Source organism: Melanerpes formicivorus, unplaced genomic scaffold, assembly GCF_026170545.1.
Source record: "Melanerpes formicivorus ecotype bairdi unplaced genomic scaffold, bMelFor1.0.p_v2 SCAF_3, whole genome shotgun sequence".
Taxonomy (NCBI): domain Eukaryota; kingdom Metazoa; phylum Chordata; class Aves; order Piciformes; family Picidae; genus Melanerpes; species Melanerpes formicivorus.
Genome location: NW_027142355.1, coordinates 37,252,509 through 37,278,295, shown reverse-complemented (window position 1 = coordinate 37,278,295; position 25,787 = coordinate 37,252,509). Strand labels below are relative to the sequence as shown.

Sequence of the window (25,787 nt, the reverse complement as noted above, 5' to 3'; positions counted from 1 at the left end):
AGGCAGCCAGGAGGGCCAATGGCATTCTGGCCTGCATCAAGAACAGTGTGGCCAGCAGGAGCAGGGAGGTCATTCTGCCCCTGTACACTGCACTGGTTAGGCTGCACCTCGAGTCCTGTGTCCAGTTCTGGGCCCCTCAGTTTAGGAAGGAGGTTGACTTGCTGGAGCATGTCCAGAGAAGGGCAACAAAGTTGGTGAGGGGCTTGGAACACAAGCCCTATGAGGACAGGCTGAGGGATCTGGGGCTGCTTAGCCTGGAGAAGAGGAGACTCAGGGGTGACCTTATTGCTCTCTACAACTACCTGAAGGGAAGTTGTAGACAGGCAGAGGTTGGTCTCTTCTCCCAGGCAGCCAGCACCAGAACAAGAGGACACAGTCTCAGGCTGCACCAGGGGAGGTTCAGGCTGGAGGTCAGGAGGAAGTTTTACACAGAGAGAGTGATTGCCCATTGGAATGGGCTGCCTGGGGAGGTGGCGGAATCACCATCACTGGAGGTGTTCAGGAGGAGACTTGGTGGGGTGCTTGGTTGCATGGTTTAGTTGATTAGGTGGTGTTGGATGATAGGTTGGACGCGATGATCTTGAAGGTCTCTTCCAACCTGGTCTGGTCTGGTCTGGTCTGGTGTATTCTATTCTATTCCCACAAGCTATTTCTTAAAGCCATAATGTAATTTAACATGGATCAAATACAACAATTCTATCAATTTAAAATTTGGATCTACATTAAAAAAAAAAGGGAGTGGAAGGGCATGAAAGAAAAGTATCATCCTACCTCTATGAAAAAAAGCCTTTAAGGCAAACAGGAGAAAGAATCTTGAACAAATGACAAAAGCATCAGAAAGAAAAACTCTGAACTGGGATATGCATCTCGGAGGATAACTACTGCTCACATTGGCAGAAAAACATGAAACAGTGCCAGTTTACCTGGCCATTCATTACACTCTGTATTTTTCCAGTTATGTCTTCCCAAGGAGAAGGCAAGTTACTCTAATTTTCCTCCTCTCTCTTTCTGGTTATCCACCAAAGTGAAAAAATTACAGAACTTTCACTTTACCATGATGGTGGAAGAGCATTCAGTTTTCTGAAATCCATCTTCAGGAACAACAGTAAGCTGATAACATATATACTTTTAAAGGAGAGCCATTTTAGTGGATTTCAGCTCTTACAAAGCTACAGAAAGAGGCATCCCAACCATGCCTCCTTAAAAATAGAGCTGTTTTATTGTATTAAAAGCTACAAAAAGCCAAACAACAAACTACATCTCCCAAACAGAGAGGGACCTGGGGGAGCTGATTGACAGCCGCCTGATTATAAGCCAGCCCGGGTGGCCAAGAGGGCCAATGGCATCCTGGCCTGCATTAGGAATAGTGTGGCCAGCAGGAGCAGGGAAGTCATTGTGCCCCTGGACTCTGCACTGGTTAGGCCACACCTTGAGAACTGTGTCCAGTTCTGGGCCCCTCAATGTAAGAAGGACATTGAGACACTTGAACGTGTCCAGAGAAGGGCAACAAGGCTGGGGAGAGGCCTTGAGCACAGCCCTATGAGGAGAGGCTGAGGGAGCTGGGATTGTTTAGCCTGCAGAAGAGGAGGCTCAGGGGTGACCTCATTGCTCTCTACAACTACCTGAAAGGTGGTTGTAGCCAGGAAGGGGTTGGTCTCTTCTCCCAGGCAACCAGCACCAGAACAAGAGGACACAGTCTCAGGCTGTGCCAGGGGAGGTTTAGACTCGAGGTGAGGAGAAAGTTCTTCCCCAAGCGAGTCGTTTGTCATTGGAATGTGCTGCCCAGGGAGGTGGTGGAGTCACCGTCCCTGGAGGTGTTCAAGAGGAGATTGGACGTGGCACTTGGTGCCATGGTCTAGTCATGGGGTCTGTGTTGATAGGGTGGACTTGATGATCCTCGAGGTCTCTTCCAACCTTAGTTATACTGTGATACTGTTTTGATCAGCAATAGATCACAATCTTGAGGACACAACATTTATTTTGTAACTAAATCTGTCATTTGTTTGAAAGGAACGCACCTCAACTAAGCAGCCAGCATGGCCAGCTGGGAAGAGTCAGCATGGCTTTGCCAAGGGCAAATCCTGCCTGACCAACCTGGTTGCCTTCTATGAGCAGGTGACAAAATTAATAGATGAGGGGCGAGCAACTGATGTCGTTTACCTGGACCTGAGCAAAGCCTTCGACACTGTCCCGCACCACATCCTGGTCTCCAAACTGGTGACACATGGGTTTGATGGGTGGACCACTACATGGATAAGGAACTGGCTTGATGGCCGCACCCAAAGAGTGGCTGTCAATGGCTCCATGTCCCAGTGGAGGCCAGTGACAAGTGGAGTCCCTCAGGGATCAGTCCTGGGACCTGTCTTATTCAACATCTTTGTGGGTGCCATGGACAGTGGCATTGAGTGCACCCTCAGCAAGTTTGCTGATGACACCAAGCTGTGTGGTGCAGCAGACACGCTGGAGGGAAGGGAGGCCATCCAGAGGGACCTTGACAGGCTGGAGAGGTGGGCACAAGCCAACCTCATCAGGTTCAATAAGAGCAAGTGCAGGGTCCTGCATCTGGGTCGAGGCAATCCCAGGCACAAATATAGGCTGGGCAGTGACTGCCTGAAGAGTAGCCCTGAGGAGAGAGACTTGGGGGTGCTGGTGGACAAAAAGCTCAACAGGAGCTCTCAATGTGCACTTGCAGCCCACAAAGCCAATCAGATCCTGGGCTGCATCAGGAGAAGTGTGGCCAGCAGGTCGAGGGAGGTGATCCTCCCCCTCTACTCAGCTCTGGTGAGACCTCACCTGGAGTACTGTGTCCAGTTCTGGAGCCCCTATTGCAAGAGGGATATGGAGGTGCTGGAATGTGTCCAGAGAAGGGCCAGGAGGATGTTCAGAGGGCTGGAGCACCTCTCCTATGAGGACAGACTGAAGGAGTTGGGGCTGTTCAGTCTGGAGAAGAGAAGGCTCCGAGGTGACCTCATTGTGGCCTTCCAGTATCTGAAGGGGGCCTACAGAAAGGCTGGGGAAGGACTTCTCAGGATCTCAGGTAGTGACAGGAGTAGGGGGAATGGAATGAAGCTGGAGGTGGGGAGATTCAGGCTGGATGTGAGCAGGAGGTTCTTCACCATGAGAGTGGTGAAACCCTGGAATGTGTTGTCCAGGGAGGTGGTCGAGGCCCCGTCCCTGGGGGAGTTTAAGAGCAGGCTGGATGAGGCTCTGGCCAGCCTGATCTAGTGTAGGGTGTCCCTGGCCATGGCAGGGGGGTTGGAACTAGATGATCCTTGTGGTCCCTTCCAACCCTGAATGAAACTATGAAACTACGAAATACTTAGACCATACTCATGTTAGAGAAGGGAAAAAGTTCTATTACAGCAGAAGTCATATCAAACTTAATTCTAAGCACAATATTCCTTCACCAGTTTTCAGCAGTTCAAATAAAAATCCTTGTTAATGAAAGAATAAGCCCTAATGGTGAAGTTAGAAATGGAGAACATACCAACACGTCTTTTAAAGCTTAATTAATTCAGTCCAGTGAGGCTGCAATTGTAATTATTAACCTGAAAATATTAAGGAATAATACAAAGAAACAAAAAGATGGCATGAACAATAAACTGTTAAAATTTCTCCTATTGCCTTAATAGTAAGGATGATACACAGAATCATAGAATGGTCTGGGTTGGAAGGGACCTTCAAAGGTCATCTAGTCCAACCCCCTTTGTAATAAGCAGGGACATCCTCAGCTAGATCAGGCTGCCCAGAGCAAACAAAAATTAACACTGAAGATGTTATCTCATACTGATGGGAGGCCACAGTATATACCATACTATGGACTACTACTTGTGTTGACATAAGCTTTTTGCTTGAAAAAAAACACTCCCTTAGCAAGCTGCTGAACACAATACTGCTTATGAGAAAAGGAACTGCCCATCACTCTGCCAGTGATAACACTATCAGAGTCAGGCATTTCACTAATACACTCAATACAGTTTTAGGCTTTTATACTTTATTACAAAATAATTTGCATTAATAGACTTCCAAGCTTCTAAAGCAAGTCCTTCTTGAAATAGTACAGAGATTACTTCCAGGGCAGGAAGAAACCAAAGCAAACCAAAAGTGTGTTCTTTGTATCCTTGTTTCTCAACATTAAAATTGCAAACATTCAAAATCTGAATAAAAATTTGCAACCTGTAAAAGAACTAAAGCAGAAGCCTTCTATACAATTATCACAGGTCAGGACTTACAATCTTAAGAATCAATTCCTGCACAGCTCCTGCACATTTACAGGGCTATCTGAATCATATTCACCCCAGTAGGTAACGTAAGAATACCTTGCGTGCTATTGGCTCTTGACCTTCCATCAGTGTGTACCAGCTAACTAGCCTATTCCAGCCTTCAGTTGGCAAAAGGATGTAGTCCAGCTCATCAATGAGATGTTCCTTGAGAGACTGAGAATCGCCATCTGTAAGAGAAAGATATTTTTAGCTGAATATTGCAATCCTGTTACTCAAGTTTTTAATACAACATTTTTCATATAAATAGCAAACATTTTACTGAGTCTCCGTTATGTGATCAGTATTATTGTATTCAAAGCAAAACTCTTCTGAAACTATTTAAGCAAGCTATTCCAGTTCATGCAGAGCACATCTATTTCAGATAGTATTCCTATACTCAGGAACCCAAGTGACAACTCCATATCCTCATGCTATCATAAGTGTCTAACTTGTTATCACACACCATCACAACCTTCAAAGAAACCAATCCATTCCTCCACCTACTTTGCACATACTTCCACATCACCATGGATACTTCCATTTCATGCTACAGCTGCACCCCTCACTGAAAATACAGGAATGGGTAGTTACAGTACATCCAAGACAAAGTTCAAAGTCATTCATTCCATATCAGACTGGAAAAAAAGCATGGTTACAACCTTCCTACATAAAAGATCCTACATGCTATGGAAAGAGAGTTCCTACAAAATTCTTCACAGGGACAGAGAGATGCAGCACATAAGAGAAATATGACTTGACAACCTCTTCACACAAGTAGCATGTTTTTAGCTTTGGATTAATCATTATTACAGTAGTAAGATAGCAGTTATCATGCATGTGTAAGAGGTGACTCCAGATCTGAGCCGCTGTGAACCTCAGTCAATTAAGGCATCTGTCTTTCCATCTGGAAGTAACCAACTACAGGCCAGCAAACATCCCTCTCTCTCAAATAGGAAGACTCATATATTCAGCTCCAAAAAATGAATCAGGATGATGAACTTAATGAAGTATGAAAATAAATAAGACTATATATAGAGAATAACCAGACTGCAATAAATATACACTCTATTTATTCTAATTGCCCTATGCGAACGAACCGCAGAATTACACTGCACAATTAAAGCTGAGCATAAAATTAACCTTAAATAATCTCCAACTGCTTCAAGTATTGGCATTCTTCTGGGATTTTTTTTTTCTTTTAAAGTGATACTTCTAAGCAAAAATGAATGCTATCATCTTCATTTTTCTGCAAGGACAGAGATAGTGTGCACCATGCACTTATGAAAAGCACTAAGGCTCGCTCATATTTCTGTACTTCACTAGTTTGTCCTCTCTACAAATTTTGTAGTTTCATTCAGGGTTGGAAGGGACCACAAGGATCATCTAGTTCCAACCCCCCTGCCATGGGCAGGGACACCCCACACTAGATCAGGCTGGCCAGAGCCTTTAGAATAACCTTTATTAGAATAAACCAAACCAGGTTGGAAGAGACCTTCAAGATCATCGCGTCCAACCCATCAACCAATCCAACCCACCCAAACAGCTAACCCATGGCACCAAGCACCCCATCAAGTCTCCTTCTGAACACCTTCAATGAAGGCGACTCCACCACCTCCCCGGGCAACCCATTCCATAGCGCAATCACTCTTTCTGTATAGAACTTCTTCCTAACATCCAACCTGAACCTCCCCTGGTGCAGCCTGAGACTGTGTCCTCTTGTTCTGGTACTGGGTGCCTGGGAGAAGAGACCATCAGCAGCCTCATCCAGCCTGCTCTTAAACACCTCCAGGGACGGGGCCTCGACCACCTCCCTGGACAACCCATTCCAGGGTTTCACCACTCTCATGGTCAAGAACCTCCTCCTCACATCCAGCCTGAATCTCCCCACCTCCAGCTTCATTCCATTCCCTCTAGTCCTATCACTACCTGAGATCCTGAGAAGTCCTTCCCCAGCCTTCCTGTAGGCCCCCTTCAGATACTGGAAGGCCACAATTAGGTCACCTCAGAGCCTTCTCTTCTCCAGACTGAACAGCCCCAACTCCTTCAGTCTGAACAAATGCATCATAATACGACTTCAAGGAAAAAGACAAATCCTAGTATCATAAAAGGCACACTTCAAAATTAAAGGAGTTTTATTTTTTAAAGCATAAGAATTTATCAAAACACGTTTCAACTTGACTGTTTCTGTAGGAGGGCTATTGAAAACATTTAAGTGATGTGTTCACTTCCTGGGGGGGGGAAGAGTAAACAAAATGCAATTTACAAAGGCTGTAGAAATCTCTACCTGCACTTGCTACACCTTCAGCTGGTTTGTGATTTTAAGAGAAAATATAGGGGCAAGCAATCCTTTTTGCTTTAATCACCCAAACAGTGAAAGCATGGGCCAAAAAAAAGAATGCATGCTCTTCTGCTCCTGTTATCATGGGTGCTGATTTCTTCTTTACTTCTCCAGCTAAGTACCTGGATGTGTGAGCAAAACATGGGAGATACATACTGTTCTCAGGTCATGTATTTTAAGTGTGCAGGATCTGTTACTACCATTAGCTGCCCAGAGATGACAAGAAGACATTGTTTCCATAATAAGCAGTCTATGCAGTTCAGAGATGACTTCATGTAGTCAAGAAGGTATGCATACATGGTTTGCATGCATTTTCTCTAATAAATGCTACCAGAAATGACTTAGTAGGAAGAGCTAAACCATCAAAAGCCCCTAAACAGAGCAAAGAATTAGAATTACAAAGTTACTTTAGAAACAGGAGATAAGCAGGTTCAGAAACAAACTATTTTTTGCCCTTTAAGCAAGAAAAAAAACCCACAACAGCAACACAGAAAGCAAGAAAGGAAAGTGGAAGAAAACCACTGACCTTGGAAAAAAGTGGAAGGAAACCTGATTAGTGAAGAAAAGATATTTTAAAAGCCTGTATTGCAGAGGTACATTCAAGGAACACTTGCTGAAATAATACACTATCAATTCCTATTTGACTCACTCAACGCTATGCATATGGTGGGTTCCATTAAAACTGGGAGCGAAGTGTGGGGAGAAATCCACAAACACATGCCCAGGTCCATGTCTCTCTTCAAAGGTTCATGCTACACTTCTGCACTGATCTGATGTTACTACAGGAGCTTATAGTTTTTCCTACAACTGCCAACATTCCATCTAGTAAAATGTTTTCACAGTCTTACTCCCTCAAAGTCCCCTGACTCTGAAGACTCAGTCCCTCATATGCAGCACTGTTTTCAGTAAGGAACAGCCAGCTATTCTAATTGCCTACTTCCTTGTGCTTGCTTTGCTAATCTAGAACTGACTATGTATGCCTTTATTGACACATGTGCATTCTGTTACATTTGACAATATATTTAGCTCGTGTTGAGATTAACTGAAATCTCTGTTTATTACTTTCCACTGCTCTTGCTTCATCCACATGTTCTGGAAGTCAGGGAATAGCACTTAAGCCATAGAAGCACATCATATTGCTTCTGTTTCCTGCAATTAGTCCTTCTTGAATTTAGTAATAGTTTTCCTCATTGCTGCATTACACTGCAGAATATCTGAGAAAGCAAGCCTATTTTAGGTTATTTTATTCTTTAAATCAGATGCAAACTTTCAGACTTCAACACTTAAAGAGAGCAGTCAACTAGCACATACTATGTGTCAAAAATAGGATTAAACCCCAAGCATTTTCAGGTTCAATTTATGCTATATAGGAAATCTGGCACAGAGGATTGCTGCTCTGCAGCAGGTAAAGGAGACTGCTATTTGCTGTGCACCAATGCCCTTAATTTTGAATCTGCCTTTGCACAGGAACAGGGGATGACAGAGCATAACTGGATGTATGGTACCATGGTCAATGCAGAGCCACAGTTTTAGAACCAGCAAAAAGTGAAGCTCATAAACCTCCATGCTGTGTTTATTCTGTAAGGGGTATCAGCAGTGTCAAAACAACAGAACACAGGTTTCTTAGCAAACTGACTAATGTGACTTCAGATTCAGACAGCTAACCCTATTGTAGAGTACATATCCACAGTAACTTTACAACATAATCTGAACATGTAAGGTAGATTAAGTTATAAATAATACAGAGCAACTAACAGTGCTTTGCACATGTAGAAATCACAGAAGAGAGAATAAGCTAATGCTGCCTCACTGAGGTTAAAAACATCTTGCTACATCCGATTTCACCTGAAAAGTATCACCTGAACATTCCTACTTTTAGATTTCTACAGACAGTAGCTAGATTTACTACAAGAAAGTACAAAATAGCTAAATCCTCACATTTCAGAAAACAAAACACATCACCCATTCAGAGGAAAAAGACCTTTGATTTTGTGCATGGAAGAGAACATACAGATGCATACAACAATACAGCACCCCCTCCAAAGGCACTGGTAATAGCCACTGTCAGGCATACACACACGCTGACAACTAGGGCAGCACGGCATGACAAGTCCTATGAAAGGAATGAGTTCATCATAAACCCACTGAAGATGAAAGAATTTGTATTGCTATGTGCAAACAAATTATGCAGTACATCACCTATAACTACTATTGTAACTACAAAGAAGGAAACCAGTTACCTGCGAGATTTTGTACCCATTAGAGTTTGCATACAAAACATGAATGGCTCTAATGGTATTTCAATACTGGAGATGACATACAGAATTAATGATTAAAATACCTGGGAAAGCATTCTGAGACCTGTGTTCACAAATCTGACTCAGATTTGTGAACAGTTCAGCAAAAATCAGATCAGTTCAGCAAAAATCAGTTAGAGATGAGCCATTATAATAGTGACAGAATTCAACCTTCCTTAGAAGTCCATAAAAACTTAGGAAACTATCCTCTATCATATCACATCACTTTATATGATCACTGAACTGCACAGTATCTCTTCTTCAATTGCTGCAGAATGAAAGTAAGGACTTGGGACTCATTTATAGAAAGAAATTTGAGAGTTCCATTTTAAAAGGCAGTTTTAAATCAAACAATTCAGTTCAGCTAAAAAACAAACAAGCAAATAAAACCAAAACCCAAACCCACCAAAAAAAAATCTTTGTGAACTCTGACTAGCTATTTGTCAACCTGACTACACTTCATCTCCTAAGGTATCCCAAAATATCATTATAAAAGCAGTAATTTGTACGCCAGTAAATACCAAGTGCTCCGTGATCACTGCAAAGAAGTTCCAACAACTTCATTACAGAATTGCAATTTGTTAGAGAAATCTATTCCAGTGACAAATACACACTAAATGTTAGTACTGTTTTATTAAATAATCAGAAGCAGTTACCTTTGAGAAGTCCAGAATTATCAATAGGACCAGGATACACATTCTGATCTCCCATCTGGTATTTTTCCCAGCTGTCAAAACCAACATATTTTTTCCACTGTTTGAACCAGCGACTATCCACTAGATACCTGAAGTAGAAGAAGAGATGCAAGTTAATTATTGGCAGGTTACTACTTCCCCCAGTGTCAATTAATTAATGGATGCAGTTGTATTCATCAGCCTTGCAAAATGAGAGAAGGTTTTTCTGTCTGGTCGGCTAAGCATTATCAGCACCTCCTACCAATGAGGACTTGAACTGTGGACAACTGGAGATACCACGAATCATAGTGGATGAGTACAGTTTTGCAGAACTGCCAATAAAGTATATGTAAGAAGCTGAAGAATGGCAAGTTCAAAAACCATTTTTCTTTTTAGCTCGAAATATCATCGATTTTAGTCCCGACTCTCAATTAGTAGAATCTGGAGATTCAAATTAAAGCTTAATAATTAGATAGCCCTTTAAAAAGAGAGAACTTTTAGCAGATTTTTTTTTATTTCCTTATGGAGTTTTATTTATAACATTCATATGCAAGTCAGAAAGCTTTAGATGTCTGATGTCCTGTCAAGAACCAGAGCCTCTAAGTGTTTTCTTCCTTTGACTTGGCATGTACACAGTAAACATTCTGCTTTTAAAGCCGTACGAGATGTTCCTCCTACATCAGCTTTATAATTCCATATAAAGGGATATCTCTAAGCTCAGTTTGAGTATTTCTGCTCAAATTAAACTGTTGCCAGCCTGGCTTTCATGAAGTCTAATGATGCCTATATTTTCTATCTTTTTGTCCAGAATTTCATAGTATCATAGTATCAGTCAGGGTTGGAAGGGACCACAAGGATCATCTAGTTCCAAGCCCCCTGCCATGGGCAGGGACACCCCACACTAGATCAGGCTGGCCAGAGCCTCAAATTTCTTCAAGATTAAGACACCAAATATGTTCACTGATCCTCAGATTGGTTTATATATATGTATTTATAGATACATATTTTTTAAAGGCACCATCATAATTATTTCTCTTTCCTAGAAGTACCCAACTCCTTCTCCCCATTCTGCCTCAGTCCTTTTGCTACTACTCTAGTACATGTCAGAATGACACAAAAAGCTAGGTCAAACTAAAGATCATAGTTAATCCTCATTCTTCTCCAGTATTTGACTACTGACCTCCTAATTGCAGCACATCAATAACAAGCTGTTGTGCCTTTAAGAGATCTCAAACCTTCCTGGTGTTTCAAACACTAGTCTGCTAATATGTATAGTTTTGTTAGGCAATCATTCTGTAGGAGTTACTCATCAACACCAACAGGAAAACAGAACAAAAACATTAGCACCCACAACTCCTGTAACCACATAAATACAAAAACACTTCCTGAGTGTACATTTTACTGACTAGCGTTAAAAAAAACAAACCATTAACAAGGCCTTAAATTTGTGCTTCTGAATGATGTAACTACAATAAGAAATAAGAAACCTAAGATATGTAATTTTTGAGTTGTTTCATCTTCTCAAGACCAGCTCTTCTCTTACAGAGACCACGCCTGGAGTCAGGCTCCAGAAGTACTGCTAGCAAACCTCCAGTAAAGAAGGAATTACTACTGTGTAGCACTCAGTACTTCATAGCCAACTTCTCAATAAACCCCGAGTTTTCACTGTGTACAGAAGATACTCTTATGTGTATGATTCTATGGGAAAAAGTCCTTTGGAAAGTAAGCAGAAGAAGGAATCTCAAAGCTCAGTACAGGCTTTTGGATGCTTACTTCCCCTACATTAATTCAAGACCACCAAAGACTAATGTCTCAAAGACAACTTTGCAACACCTATGACCACAGCACCCTAATTCATCTGGTAAATGATCTTGATTGAAAATATTATCACTTCAACAGTAATAATGAGTTTGTGAACAAATTACTTAGCTTGTAACTACTCTAAGCAAACATAAATAGAAAAGGCAGAACTGTCTCTCAACTCCTCTTGACAGTTCTGCCAGTTCAAGAACTTTAGTTAGGGACTAAATTCTTCCTTTACTGCATTCAAAGCCAGCTGTACTCTTAGGCACACACTTTTACCATCTCACAGCATAAACACTTGATCTTATGTCATTCCTACTCTCACAACTTCTCACTGCTCACAAGTGATCAACTATTAGGAGCTTCTATCTGTTCTAAAATTGTTCTGTACACAACTTCATTCTTGACCTTGCAACACACATTCACTGCAAAATTTTCAATGAAAAAAGCAGTCAGAAAACAGGCTCAGACTGCTTTTTGAACCAGAATGATATGGAAAAAAGCTGTGTTTTAAAGGCTACTAAGGAAACTTACATGAAAATCATTTTGCTGCAAAAATGCCTTTTTCCACTCTTACCAAACTCAGCAACAGACAGTGACTTAACAGGGTGTTCTGGGCACAATGCATTCCACCAAATCAGTAATGAAAAACCATACCTGAAATCCTCTTCCAGAAAGATGTGATATTGCAATAGTGTAAAATCACAGTGCCATTAATCATTCTAAAGCGGTCTGGTCCTGCATTGATTGGATCTGGCCAGCCTAATCTAGTGTGGAGTGTCCCTGCCCACGGCAGGGGGGTTGGAACTAGATGATCCTTGTGGTCCCTTCCAATCTTGACTGATACTATGATACTATGATTATTTCAGTTTTGTGGCAGAATTCAGCCACTAAATGCTGTAATAAATTGTGAATTATTTATGTTTCCTGGAAGAGAAAACCAGAACCTAGACACTATCATTCAAGTCTGAGTTGGTATAACCATGTTAAATTAAGTGACTTCATTCTACACAATACATGTATAACTATATATTAAAGATAATTTTTTCCTTTACCCCAAGTTTGCCAGAACAAGCCTCATGTTACTATGACTGAACCCCTGGGATTTGTCATTTTCTTTTTAAAGCAGTTCTTCTCACATTAGCAAAAATCCAGTTCTTTCATTCTTCCTGTACAAATTCCAATTCTTTTTACAACAGCCTTTTAATATTGGGCTCATTTTTCTTTAATAAATGGGGAAAAGGGTATCAAATTAGTTTAATCTGACATGCCCTTGTCTTTTGTTTACACACAAAGTTTTCAGTCTTATGAACACACTCAAAGCCAACAGCATTCTGACCTTTCTCTGCTGCTGTGGCCGTGCAGCACTATTCCATAACAGCCACATCTAAGTGTGGCCATGAACGCAATCACCCTGAGGCATCCGTTCTACCACTGAATCTGCCAGCTTTGTCCCTTAACTTCATCTCAGGGCCTCTACTTTCTTGATCTAAATCTGAATCAACTGTGAATCTCAAAGAAGGAAAGCTATAATTTTACATAGAAGGGAAATTATCATACAGGCAAAGTGCCCATTGCTTTATTTAATGCTTAACAACTTAGTGTTCCTGGAGAATCGTTGCTTTCCATATGCTTTGTGTTAGATGTCTGACATAAACCAGCAACAGTGATTAACTTCTCTATTATTATTTAAGAGAAAGTTTATAATTAGACCTAACAATGCAAGAGAGCCTGGGGTCTACTGTTCTATATTTCAAGTGTTCACTATTACCTCTTTCAGTATTTCATCAGTTTTGTTCTTCCATATGCAACTCATTTTGTCAACATCTGAATTTTCCTCTATAATGTTTCTTTACAGCTCTCCTTAGAAGAAAAGATACCACATTTCTAAGTGCAAAAACAAATAATTTCTTTTCAAGTTTAGACATCTGTACTTACACACTCATAAGATTACTATTTCTAGCCCAAAAAAATTGAAAGGTCACCCATAAATCATGCAAGTAGTGAAGAACTATAAACAGGACAGTCAAGTTCATTCCCTGGAAAGATAATGCTAAAGGGCAAGCCAATCATAAAAATCTTCAGAAGATGTTTGAGACTGAGTAAAGTTTGTCCAGTAATAAATGAAGGGAACCAAAATGAAGAATACATGAACATCAAAAAATGTGAAAGCTACTCAAATTACTTGGTCTTCTTTCCTATTTCCTTACGTGAACTCATGAAGTAGCACTTTGTTACAGTGGTGTATTTTGGATGTATGGACAAAGCTGTGAAGAACAATGGAAAAAAAGAAGCTAAACAGGTGGAAAAGACTGTTCCAAGATTGAATTCTGCAACTGCAAAAAACTAAGCTAATATCTGCAAAGCATAATTAAAATTGATTACATTTTCTGCAAGATGCATTCTGCTGAAGATTGATGAAAAGACTGAAAAGGGAAGACCATGAAATCCACGTGTAATCAAGGGCAAAGCTTAATGCTTTGGTTAATAGTACTTGCAGTATGAAGTGGGATTGATCTATTTTTGTGTACTAAATAAAGTATAAATACAGGATAGTTTGAATTTCTATAGCCAAGAAAACAGATGTGCAGACAGATTTTCAAGAATGATAACATTTCATTGTAGTTGTGGATTCTTACAGGGGCTATGTGTATGCATGCACACACATATCCACATGTATATATAGATTTTACACTTATTAGGCCTTTTAATGAGCATTCTGCTACTTCAGTAGAAAACTGATACAGGTGGCAAGTTATTTTAAGTTACTATGGAATGCAGTCACACTATCTGCAATCTTTCCCCTTTACAAGCACTTGTTCTTAACCAATAGATTAAATACTACTTTTTCAATAAGATTAGGGAAAATGAAATTTGCATTCAGATACCATACACTTCCCTCATCTTTACTCACGAAGGATGTACCACATTGAAGATTATCCTGAAAAAAAATTAATGCAATTACACCACGCTCAGCTTAGGGGATCAATCTGCTAAAGCACTTATGCAGCTAAAATCCAGACTTCTTAGCATTAAAAATAAAAGCCTGAAATGTTTAAACTATAGCTTTTGATTCTATAAACACATTCAACACAGCATTCTCACTAAGATCAACAGGACCACTCACCTACAGAAAACAGAGGAGGCAAATGGTAAAAGGCAACTTAACTTATCTTCACTAATGTTATACTGCCTAGAATAGAATAGAATAGAATAGAATAGAATAGAATAGAATAGAATAGAATAGAATAGAATAGAATAGAATAGAATAGAATAGAATAGAATAGAATAGAATAGAATAGAATAGAATAGAATAATAAACCAGGTTGGAAGAGACCTTCAAGATCATCGCGTCCAACCCATCAACCAATCCAACCCACCTAAACAACTAACCCATGGCACCAAGCACCCCATCAAATCTCCTCCTGAACACCTCCAATGATATGATTCCACCACCTCCTCGGGCAGCCCATTCCAATGGGCAATCACTCTCTCTGTATAGAACTTCTTCCTAACATCCAACCTAAACCTCCCCTGGTGCAGCCTGAGACTGTGTCCTCTTGTTCTGGTGCTGGCTGCCTGGGAGAAGAGACCAACATCCGCCTGTCTACAACTTCCCTTCAGGTAATTGTAGAGAGCAATAAGGTCACCCCTGAGTCTCCTCTTCTCCAGGCTAAGCAACCCCAGCTCCCTCAGTGCAATCAACCACCTGAAAACTAAGTATTATCTATGAGGGACATTCAGTAATTTAAGAGGAAAAGATATCTCAGGTAAAGAGAACTGCATCTGCTAGAACCTCATTTCTTAAATAGGATGTGATCATCTTTTAGGGAATAGTTATCAAAAACTTGTAGCATGCACTTGAGACCTGATATGCTTCACTGAATGTGTTGTCCTAGATACAAAAATAACATACCATGTAATAGTGAAATAGAGACATAAAATGTCTGTACATTAAACTTTGTATACGACTTTCATTTTATTTTTGTTACCACTACCTAACACAGGGAAGACAGTTCCAAACCAGTCTAATGGTAACAGTGTTTCCAGCTGTGGACCTGATTGAGGAAGCTATCCCAAGACACCTTAGTAAAGTTAAAAATATGGTCTATCCATGTGAAAAAACTGATTTAAAATGTTTGTTACTTAACTGTAATGAAACCACGCTCAAGCAGGCAACACAAATGTTGCTGTCTTTGGATACCATTGGTCAAACTACTGAGCAGGATAACCAACTCATTTTCCAGGGTTAAAGATACCTGGAGGATTCATAGCAGAGACTGAAGGAGACGACTGTCTCAAATGTCTTGATAGTCTATTTTGAGGGACAGACTGTAAAAAACCAGGACCACTTCACAACAAGGTGCATTGATTAAATCAGCAAATGCTCGACATTTATAGGTATTTCAAAGAAATCGGTCACCCAAAAGTGCTTGGTGAAAATAGCACAAATAAGTTTCATTTTCCTGAAGTCACTTAAACAAGCTGGTAACAGCAATACATAAATATTGGAACAGCCCCAAATCCTTACCTAAAGTTAAGCCAAAACATGCACATATGACTTGCTGAAAATAGCACTAAAATTTGTCATTTTAGCTATTAATAATATTAGAAATACTTGCACAATTTAATTAGTTTTAGATGTTTTCTTTGGCTTTTCCTTAGTTGCATTATGTATCCTTAAAGAGAGCTCAATCTTCTTTTGAGGATGTAGACTCAAAAAACTACAGTTCAAGTCTGGTCTACAGTACTCGGTGTTCACTTCTGAGTGGAGCTTCAGATCACTTTGTTAAGATATATCTGCTCTTATCTATGAAATGTTTCTTGCCTGCCTGAAGCAGATGATAATATACAAGGGGCACTTTAAATTCGTGTTCCCTGAAACGCCAGCTATGGAATACAACACAAGGAAATGGAATGAAGCTGCATCAGGGAAGTTCAGATTCATCATTAGGAAAAGGTTCTTCAGGGAGAGAGCAGTCACTGGAACAGGCTCCTCAGGGAAGTAGTTGTGGCACCAAGACTGCGAGAGTTCAAGGAGCATCTGGAAGATACTCTTAATCATATGCAAGGAGCAGGGAGTTGAACTCCATGATCCTTAGGGATCCCTTTGAACTTAAGATAGTCTATAAAAACCACACATCCCTCCAGAGCACAACAGAAGCCTGTGTAACCTAAATTACACTACCTTTGCAGACATGCCACGTATCAAAATTTGCAGACTATCTTTAGAACATTCCACAGCAGTAGAATTTGTTCTGATAATACAGACATAGAAAATCCATGAATTACAAGCAGAGCACATAACATGCTTTATTACAGTGTATGTTTTACCTTTGATACACAACAGGTTTGTATATATAAGGATACAGTGTTACTACTGCAGAGGATGAAATAAAAAGATTAAATTCTGAACCTTTAAAATATAAACTCCAACAACATTCATCTTCCAGTGGCTGATGACAAAAGGCTGTATTTGAGATCTAAGGGCACTCACATTATATTTGCTCATCTTCTGATTCAGGGTAGTGCGAGACCACTGATCAAGCAAAGCCTGATCATGTTCTTTGATCTGATATTGCATGTCACTTCACTTCCTCAAAAAACAATGATAACTGTTGGCCATTCCATACAGAATCTATTTGACAATAGTATACCCCCACCAAGGCATAACATTTCTTTAAGTAATTCTTCTACGTAACAATTTCTTGCCAAGTCCTGCCAATTACAATGCTTAACATTTCCACCTACTTTGCTTGTCCCATTTTCCTAGGCTCAGGTTGTTTTCAAAGCATAGATAAGTTCTGACCTTAAATTATATTCAGTTAGTGTTATTTTCTTCTAGAAGAATATATTCCTCAAAGCTACATAAATGCCATGTGATCTTTTCCTTCATTCTCATCCTCAAACAAGCTTTGTTCAGAAATACTGTAACTCAACATCAACAAGTGAGTCGTAACTATTTTAAACTTACTCTAGCTGAAGACACTAAACAGATATATGTCTATCTTTAGGACCTATTTACTTCTATTCCAACTTCATACAGCCCCTACAGACAACAAAACTTAGAAGATAGTTCACTGCAGGTGTTATTATTATTAGGGTCAGTTAAGCAAAACAGCGATTATTTCTGGCATTTACGAGGACTAGCTCATCTCTGTGATTAAAGGCATTTAGCCTGGTTCCTGGTTGTGTTCTCATCAATTACTGGTCTTAGAGTTTCTTCAATATAATCTACAAATTACAGAGCACTTATTTTATTGTACTTCCCAATATAGGCATAACAGCAATTAATATTTTGGTCCTTCTACCCCTATACAAAACTCAGGGGTGACCTTATTACTCTCTACAACTACCTGAAGGGAGGTTGTAGACAGGCAGATGATGGTCTCTTTTCCTTCATTTAGAATAAACCTTTATTTAGAATAAACCAAACCAGGTTGGAAGAGACCTTCAAGATCATCATGTCCAACCCATCAACCAATCCAACCCACCGAAACAGCTAACCCATGGCACCCAGCACCCCATCAAGTCTCCTCCTGAACACCTCCAATGACGGCGACTCCACCACAGGCAGCCAGCACCAAAACAAGAGGACACAGTCTCAGGCTGCACCAGAGGAGGTTTAGGTTGGATATTAGGAAGAAGTTCTATACAGAGAGAGTGATTGCCCATTGGAATGGGCTGCCTGGGGAGCCTCCTGGGTGGAGTCGCCATCATTGGAGGTTTTCAGGAGGAGACTTGATAGGGTGCTTGGTACCATGGGTTAGTTGTTTAGGTGGGTTGGACTGGTTGAAGGGTTGGACGTGATGATCTTGAAGGTCTCTTCCAACCTGGTTTATTCTATTTAGAATAAACCTTTATTTAGAATAAACCAAACCAGGTTGGTTGGTTCTATTCTATTCTTATCAGTTGATAGCCTTACATACAAATCTATGATCATATTTGGTGAGTCAATTAAAATTACCACAAAAATACTGCACCCTTATGAATGACCAAGGGTAGCAACTTTGGGCAGCCCAGACTGGTATTACGGTCTTTGTACATTGACTTACAAGAACCAAAGAATGGAGCTATTTCAAGACCTGTAAATGCACCTGATTTCCTAAATGAACAACTACAACAAATGCAAATAATAAAAATCAAGAATGAATTTATGTGAGTTTTAAAATTTTGCCACTTCATGACTACATACGGACATTGTTCACTCAACAAAAGAACAGAATGGTACTAGCAGGAAAGCTGCTAACTGATTGGCAAAATTCTCATCTGGTTTGCAAATCTATCATGTAATTTAATTTCTTCTGTGATTCTTTTGTACATTTTAATAAACCATATTAATACAGTATCAACATCACAGAAGTACAACAGCATTCATTCTTGACCTTCACACCTGGGTTGTGAGAAAAATATTTGGGCAGTATGACTATGATCTTGGTATTTCCCACTGCTGTCAAAAGGGCTCTGACTGCATTGCTCAGTTAACATATAGCCAGAATATTAAAGAACATGTCACCGAGATTTATTTATATTGACTGACAGGTTAGCCCTTTAAGTTAAAAATCAAAACAGTTTAATATTCAATAAAGACACTTCACAGAGAGACACTGATTCTGTCACTGTGTACTACTGGGACATCATATCTTCTGAACACAAGCTATTTCACTTTCAACAGCAGAACTGTGCATATTGTCCGGAGAGACAGGTGAGGTGGGTTTTTTTTCACCCTTCTCTCTGTACATGAGTACAGATTAAGCAATACTGAGGACAAAGTGGAACAACTGTGTGGCTGAAAGCAAATTAGGACTCCTGTTTAAAGGCACAGCATCCAACTTTTGTTCTTACACAAGTGCAACTATAAAAATAAGAAAGGGAAGAACAGGTTTGTACCAGTATTTCCACTCTTGTTAGGCTACCCAGAATTGCTTGACTAACTACACTCATGCTTAATAGATGCCTTCAAAATGAAATTTTCTCTCAGAATTAGCAAGTTCTTGAAAGTCCAAGATTATGATAACTATCCTACTCTAGCACATACAAACCAAACCATAATTTTACTCAAAATTTAGGTAAATTGATGAGAAAAAGAAATTCAAAGGTCAAAGAGAGAAGAAATATGTATCACTTACCTCCCATTTTAAAGAAATCTTGGCCTAAATATTTCACATTTCTCTTCAGAAATCATTTTTTTTGTTCAACTAAATGCACTGAAATTATTTTGTATCAACTAATCAAATTCTTCCTACCGCTCCCCATGCTCAGTTTCCACAATGTGCCGCAATAGCCTAAGTGGCACTTCACTGGTACAACCAAGGGTCTCAACAAAATGACTGATTCAGCCAAAATCAGTGGACTTAATTTTAATGTTAAAACTTCAGTGTAGACATTACACTGATGACCATGTATTTTGTATATACCTACAAACTGTCCATTTATGTAGACTTTTCACTGAGGCCCCATCCCTGGAGGTGTTTGAGACCAGGCTGGATGAGGCTCTGGCCAGGCTGATCTAGTGTGGGCTGTCCCTGCCCATGGCAGGGGGGTTGGAACTAGATGATCCTTGTGGTCCCTTCCAACCCTGAATGATACTATGAAATACAATCTAACTCCTAAATCAACATTTGACTTCCTATTTTCAGGCAAAAGCCTGATTTTGAGCTGATCACATGATTTTTTTAGTTCAATATTCTCTCACTCTGCATAATCAATTGACAGAATAAAGTTGCATCTACACATTTCCACTGCAAGCATTCTCCCAGTAGAATTTAAAACAGAGCATTCTGTACATCTTCATGAACTGTTGGTGAAATGCTACACCATTCTACATGCAGTGAGACAATTCTAACACAAAACTTCAGCCACAAGGTCTTAGAAGACAAAAATCAGCAACATGCACCTCATTTGAAAGAAAAAGAAGCCAATTCTCAATTCTATCCTGACACTGACACAGTGTTCCTTGTTTCCGTTATATGAAACCATTAAAACAGTTTAGGATATTACACCAAGTATTACTGAGGTGCAGGTCCGTAACATCTCATCATGCTCTCAGTGAGGTCAGGTGAGTTCTCCCATTAATGTTCAATCTAGATTCTATTCAGGTACATCCAGCCATGGATGGAAAAAAAAATAAATGCAGAAAACACTGAGAAGACCACAAAGTAAAATACTATTAAAGCTAAGCACTTCAGCAGCAAGGTTATCATCAATGATAGGCACTGCGGTGTTTCCAAGTAGGGTTATACATGCCTGTTCATTAAGATTTATGAATTTTCATTGCAACCTGAATTAAATGCTCATATACTTTTGGTGAGGAAGTTCTTTAAACACACTCCTTGAGGGGAAATCCTTTAAGGCTGAACTTTTACTTTCCACCAACCATTCACTGGGAAGAATTTTCTACCCATTTGTTTTTTGCTTATTCACTTCAGTGGCTGAATTTTACAATTAAACAGCCAGTAAAATTCTCACAGGGAAAAAAAAAAAGAGAATATTTTCTTCATCTTCCAAGAAATGGAAGTCCCTCTAGACTCAGCAGAACTTCAGAAGAGAGGTATATCACAGGCACATCTGGAAGAATTCAAAATACTATACTTCTGTAGCTTTCATAATTAGTAATCTTACAAATCAAGAACAGATTAAGAATCTAACTCGTCATTCTGTTAAGTGATGACTGGCACCAAAATTCATTGGCTAGCAGGGCTGGAAAGCAATACCTGCTGCTTTCTGGTTTAACACTGACTAGCTTCAGTTCACAGACAGTGTCTTAAATCTTTATTTGCTCATCTGAAAAACTCTATATTGGAAGACACCATTTTTTTATGTATGTATTTCAACACAGGACTCTATCAAAAGAGAGGCTCTTAAAGCTCTTCTCTGGTGGAGTCGCCGTCCCTGGAGGTGTTCAGGAGGGGATTGGATGTGGCGCTTGGTGCCATGGTCTAGTCATGAGGTCTGTGTTGATAGGTTGGACTTGATAATCCTCGAGGTCTCTTCCAACCTTAGTTATACTGTGATACTGAAAATAAAGGCTTCCACCTTTCCTATTAAATGTTGAGAATTCTTAACTTGTTCCACACACTGAGTACCTTCTGTAACATGCATACACCAGAACTGGACAGTATGAATGGTTTCACTGAATGTATCATAGTATACAGTACATCTCTGTACTGCTACTCAGTATTCCCTATTCAAACATCTAAAAATTGCATTTGTTCCCTTAGCCACCAAATACTCTCCTCGTGATAGTTACTTGTCCACTGTAACAGCCTAATTCTTTTCCAAGGTGCTGCTTTAAAAAATACAAATAACACCTATATTCTCAACTGCTCACAAATTGCTACAGCAATAGATGAAAAAAAGCACAGTGGAGAAATTCTGCACAAAAAGAGGGATAAAAGCTGATGAAAATGATTGCTAAGGATGTTAGCCACTATGAACCTCTGCTACTACTCACTATAAGCGAGCCTTTCATTGGCAGGTGACACTTGAAGGCATGAAACATGGTCTCACCTTCTAGGGCAATGGAGGGTCAACGCATGTAAGAGGTAGCAAAGTAAAGAATATGAAAGCATGTGTAATGCCATTATCTAAGTAACTGAAACAAAATCTCTGACTACAGAAACCACAAATGAACAGAACAGGCAAAGCAAGACTTAAAGTGGTCTTAAAGACAAGAGATTGTACCTCAATAAGGGAAGGAAATTATAGAGGGACTTACACAAGTCACACAAAACCAGACAGTCTTCATCACCTCTTTTCTAAGAAAACTGCTCCAAGATCAGTAGCTTTCAATAAAAAAAACCCTGCACTTCAGTGACATTGTAAACCCAGAAAAACTTGGTGATGTTCTCAAGAATACCAGTGTAGCTACGATGGCATTAAATAACATCAACACCAGTTTGTTCTGCAAATTGCACAGTGGCTAAAAAATTGATGAACATTAAGAGCTCTTCAACTTCTGAGAGCAGATACAGGAAGACACTGAGTTCAAATTTTTCTGCACCTGGAACAACTAGTAGTTTTTGTCTTTCTAAGTGAATGCTCAAAATCTCCAAAAGCCAAAAAAAAATCTCCTCATTTGCCATGCATCACTAGAATTTCAAAACACTGAGAAGTAATGATACCAGCTCCTAAAATTCTAACACATGTAAAATGAAACACAGTATTTCTTCTCTTCCCAAACTGAATTCTAGGATAACACTGCAAGAAGAAATATAACTCAAGTTTCATAGAATGCCAGTGTGGCTTTTATGCTGGATTCACTAAAAAAAGCAGTCAACACTATTTTAAACAAGTGTTAATCATTTAAAACAAATGAGGTTCTTGATCAGAAAAGCTTATTATTAAATAAACATCAAATCTCTGTTTAGAAAAATAAATTGAGAGATTAAGGAATCCTCAATCTTTCCTAGTCTAATAATTTCATATATTAACTGTCCATAAAATAATGCAAAAGAGACCATCGGGGCAAACTAGCCCAAAATCTTGTCCCTGTCTGTCCTGCACTATCTCTAAGCTACCAATAAAACATATTCTACAGCTTACTAAATTGCCTGCTCAAACATTTCTTGATTCTATAAATCATTTTGCAATATCTAAGAACTTTGCACTTCAAATCAGTTTCATTTCTTTCTCTCTACAGTGTGCATGAAGAACTAACGAAGAAGGTCAGTGCCCTCTTTATGGATACTACAAGATGAGCCTCTCTTTGTCTTTAGTTCCTCTTTCCTTAGAGGAAACCATGGACCAGACTTTCAGTATAAGTCAGCAACTTTAGAAGGGATGTATATTAGTGCTTCAAAACTCAGAAAGAACAAGCTGATATGGCATTGGTCTCATTTTTCAGCCTTATTTACTATTGAATGAGTGAAAATTGTGATTCTGAATCATGACTTAGAGCACTTTAACTGTTCTGCTTCCTTACTGATACCCTCAAAAGGCCAAAAAAGGTATTGACAAAATACCTCCAAAAATGGTATCTGGACTAAAGAGGCCCCATAATTTAGGAACTTAAATGCACACCTGTAAGTATTAATCTTATGAAAACACATGCATACACATTTATATAGCTAGATTTCATAGTCCATAAATCAAAGTTAATAGGATTTGGCATAGCTTATTCAGTCTTAAAACACTTAAAGTCAGCATCAGAATGACAGCTAGATATATTTTCAGATAACTTTTCCAATTAACTGCTTTTTTTCATGTTAAAATATGTAACTTATTGGAAAAAATAAGACCACAGTAAACTTACTGCCACAGTTGCCATGTAAGCTTGTCATAAAGTCACTTTAACTTTCAACAGTATTAGCTGTTTGAGACTCATTTTAATACTTGGGAAGTACCCAACAGCCTGAGCTCCCGTTTACTACTGCTGGCCACTTCCAACACTGCAATGTGAATTGATTTCCTTTCTCTGGCTGTATTACTTTTTCAGTTTAAGAGCAGTCTGTTCATATGCCAAAACTGAACATATATTCAGCAGTATTTGAATAATGCATCAGAATGTATGCTTCTGACACATGCTGCAGTATCAACTCTGTTAAATATAGTCTTTTATAGAACTGGAACAGTGAGTGATGACAGCTGAAATGAGGTGGGCAAGTTCTACTTTTGTGTATTCATACTTAATTTTCAGCAACTTAATGCTTCAGTCTCTGTCTTTGGGTGACAGTTTCACACAGGAAGAGATGAAGAGGTTGAATAGTGGAAAAAGTATTGGCTTCCTTTTTTTTCACCCCCTCTCCTTAAAAAAAGTAAGTCCCGTTTCCTAGCCTCAGAGAACTACAACTACAGAAGCTTGATTACCAAATAAACACTAGAAAGAGGTGTTTATTTAACGTAATGTTTTTCAACTATGGATTATTCTGTTAACAACCTGTGTGGCATACGACGACTTCCTGACACACCAGGAAAATGTATCTTCTTACACGTTTATTCGGTAACAGCTATCTTAAGAGCTCGTTTACACCATCGGAAACTGGTTTGTGTTTGTTTTATTTTGTTTTTTTTTTTTAAGCCAGTTAACCCATTTATAACCCAAATAAAATGTAAGCTTAAGGTTTATGACAGCCGCGGACAGGCGACAGGGTAGCCCACTCAGCGTTCAGCTACGATTTCTGACAACTTGAAGGTGACGCCAGGGCCGTTTCCTCCTTTCAGCCGGGGTAATGGAAGCAGCGCCTAGTAACGGAGCTCTTCTCTCCCGCTACAATCCCTGCTTCCCTACCTCCCCCCGCCATGGACAAACAAGCCCCTCGCGGGTCCGGGTCCCTCGCGGTCCGCAGCCGCCGTCCGCGGCGGCCACACGGCACCGCGCCCCGCCAGTCACGCCGCTCCCTCCCCTCCCCTCCCCCGCAGCCTTCCGCCCGCAGGGAGCTGACCTCGGTGCCTGCCCCCGCCGGGCGCCTCAGCGGCGCGGCCCTGCCAGCCACCAGAAGCCCAGGCCAAGCTAAGGGCCCGCCGCACCGAGGTGGCCGGTCCGCTTCTCACCGTGGCCGAGAGACCTGAGCGGCGGGAAGGAGGGGCACAGCGCTGCTCCGCTCTACCCGTGACCCGCCTTCCTCCCTCTCTCCCGGCAGTCCCCAGCGCACGCGAGGGGCCCGAGCGGCCCCCGAGAACAGGCGGAGGGAGGCTGAGGGAAAGGAGGTCGGTCTCTCTGCCAGCCAAGCGACACCGGGGGCGGAGGGTGCCGCCCGCACAGATCAGCCCGAATCCCCCCGCCCCTCCCTCACCAGGTGTCGCCCTTGCGGAGGGCGGTTTTCAGCAGCGCCGCGACGTCCGTGCGCTGAGTCTCCAGATCCGCCGCGCCTCCCTCCGCCATCTTCTCCCCCCGGCAGCAGCGGCGGCAACGGCAGCAGGGGCAGGGGCAGGAGCGAACCGCGCTGCATGCTGGGAGTGACGCGAACCGGGAGACGCCTTCGCCCCCCTCCCTTCCCAGAATCCGCAGGGCGGGGACGGAGGGGAAATTGGCGAGGGGAGGCGCGTCCGTGCGGCGCCGTCTGTCGGCCAGGAGGTCTTTTGCCTTCCCGTCTGTAACGGGCGTGCATGTGCGCGTGCCGGCTGGGGAGCGACGGGGAGGCTGCCTCCTCTACCGGGCGAGGGCTCGCCTCCGCCAAGCGACACCAGCGAGCAGCGCAAGGCCGTGGGACGGTGTCCCGGCACGGTCGGTCGGGCAGCGAGGTGCCGTGGGTCTGGTGCCCGCGGTGGCTCAGGCGCGCTGCGCTGCAGCGCCCTCCTGCTCGGGCGGTGGCCTCCTGCCCCGGGTAGACGCTGCGGGGTTACTTCAGGTGGCCTGAGCAGGCCGCTATGAGGTCAGCGCTGGCGGTGAGGCACGGCGTGCCAGCCTCAGACCCCCTTGGGCGGACCCGTCTGGCCGGCGGGTGCCAGGCTGGTGCAGGTCTCCCGTCTGGTG

At 41.2% G+C, this 25,787-nt stretch overlaps 1 protein-coding gene across 2 annotated transcripts in view; it reads right to left on the bottom strand.

Annotated features, from left to right (window-relative positions):
• The window catches only part of USP15 (ubiquitin specific peptidase 15), an 82,089-nt gene extending 56,818 nt beyond the window's left edge, over nucleotides 1-25,271 (bottom strand). The window contains exons 1-3 of one of the 2 annotated variants that reach the window (XM_068170399.1): nucleotides 25,108-25,271; nucleotides 9,554-9,681; nucleotides 4,320-4,450 (exon numbers count right to left, since the gene is read on the bottom strand). In XM_068170399.1, the coding sequence (XP_068026500.1) occupies nucleotides 4,320-4,450; nucleotides 9,554-9,681; nucleotides 25,108-25,196 (348 nt within the window). In that variant the 5' untranslated portion in view covers nucleotides 25,197-25,271. The remainder of the gene's footprint in view (nucleotides 1-4,319; nucleotides 4,451-9,553; nucleotides 9,682-25,107) is intronic. The other variant, XM_068170398.1, reaches the window with a different exon arrangement.
• Between the last annotated feature and the right edge of the window lie 516 nt (nucleotides 25,272-25,787).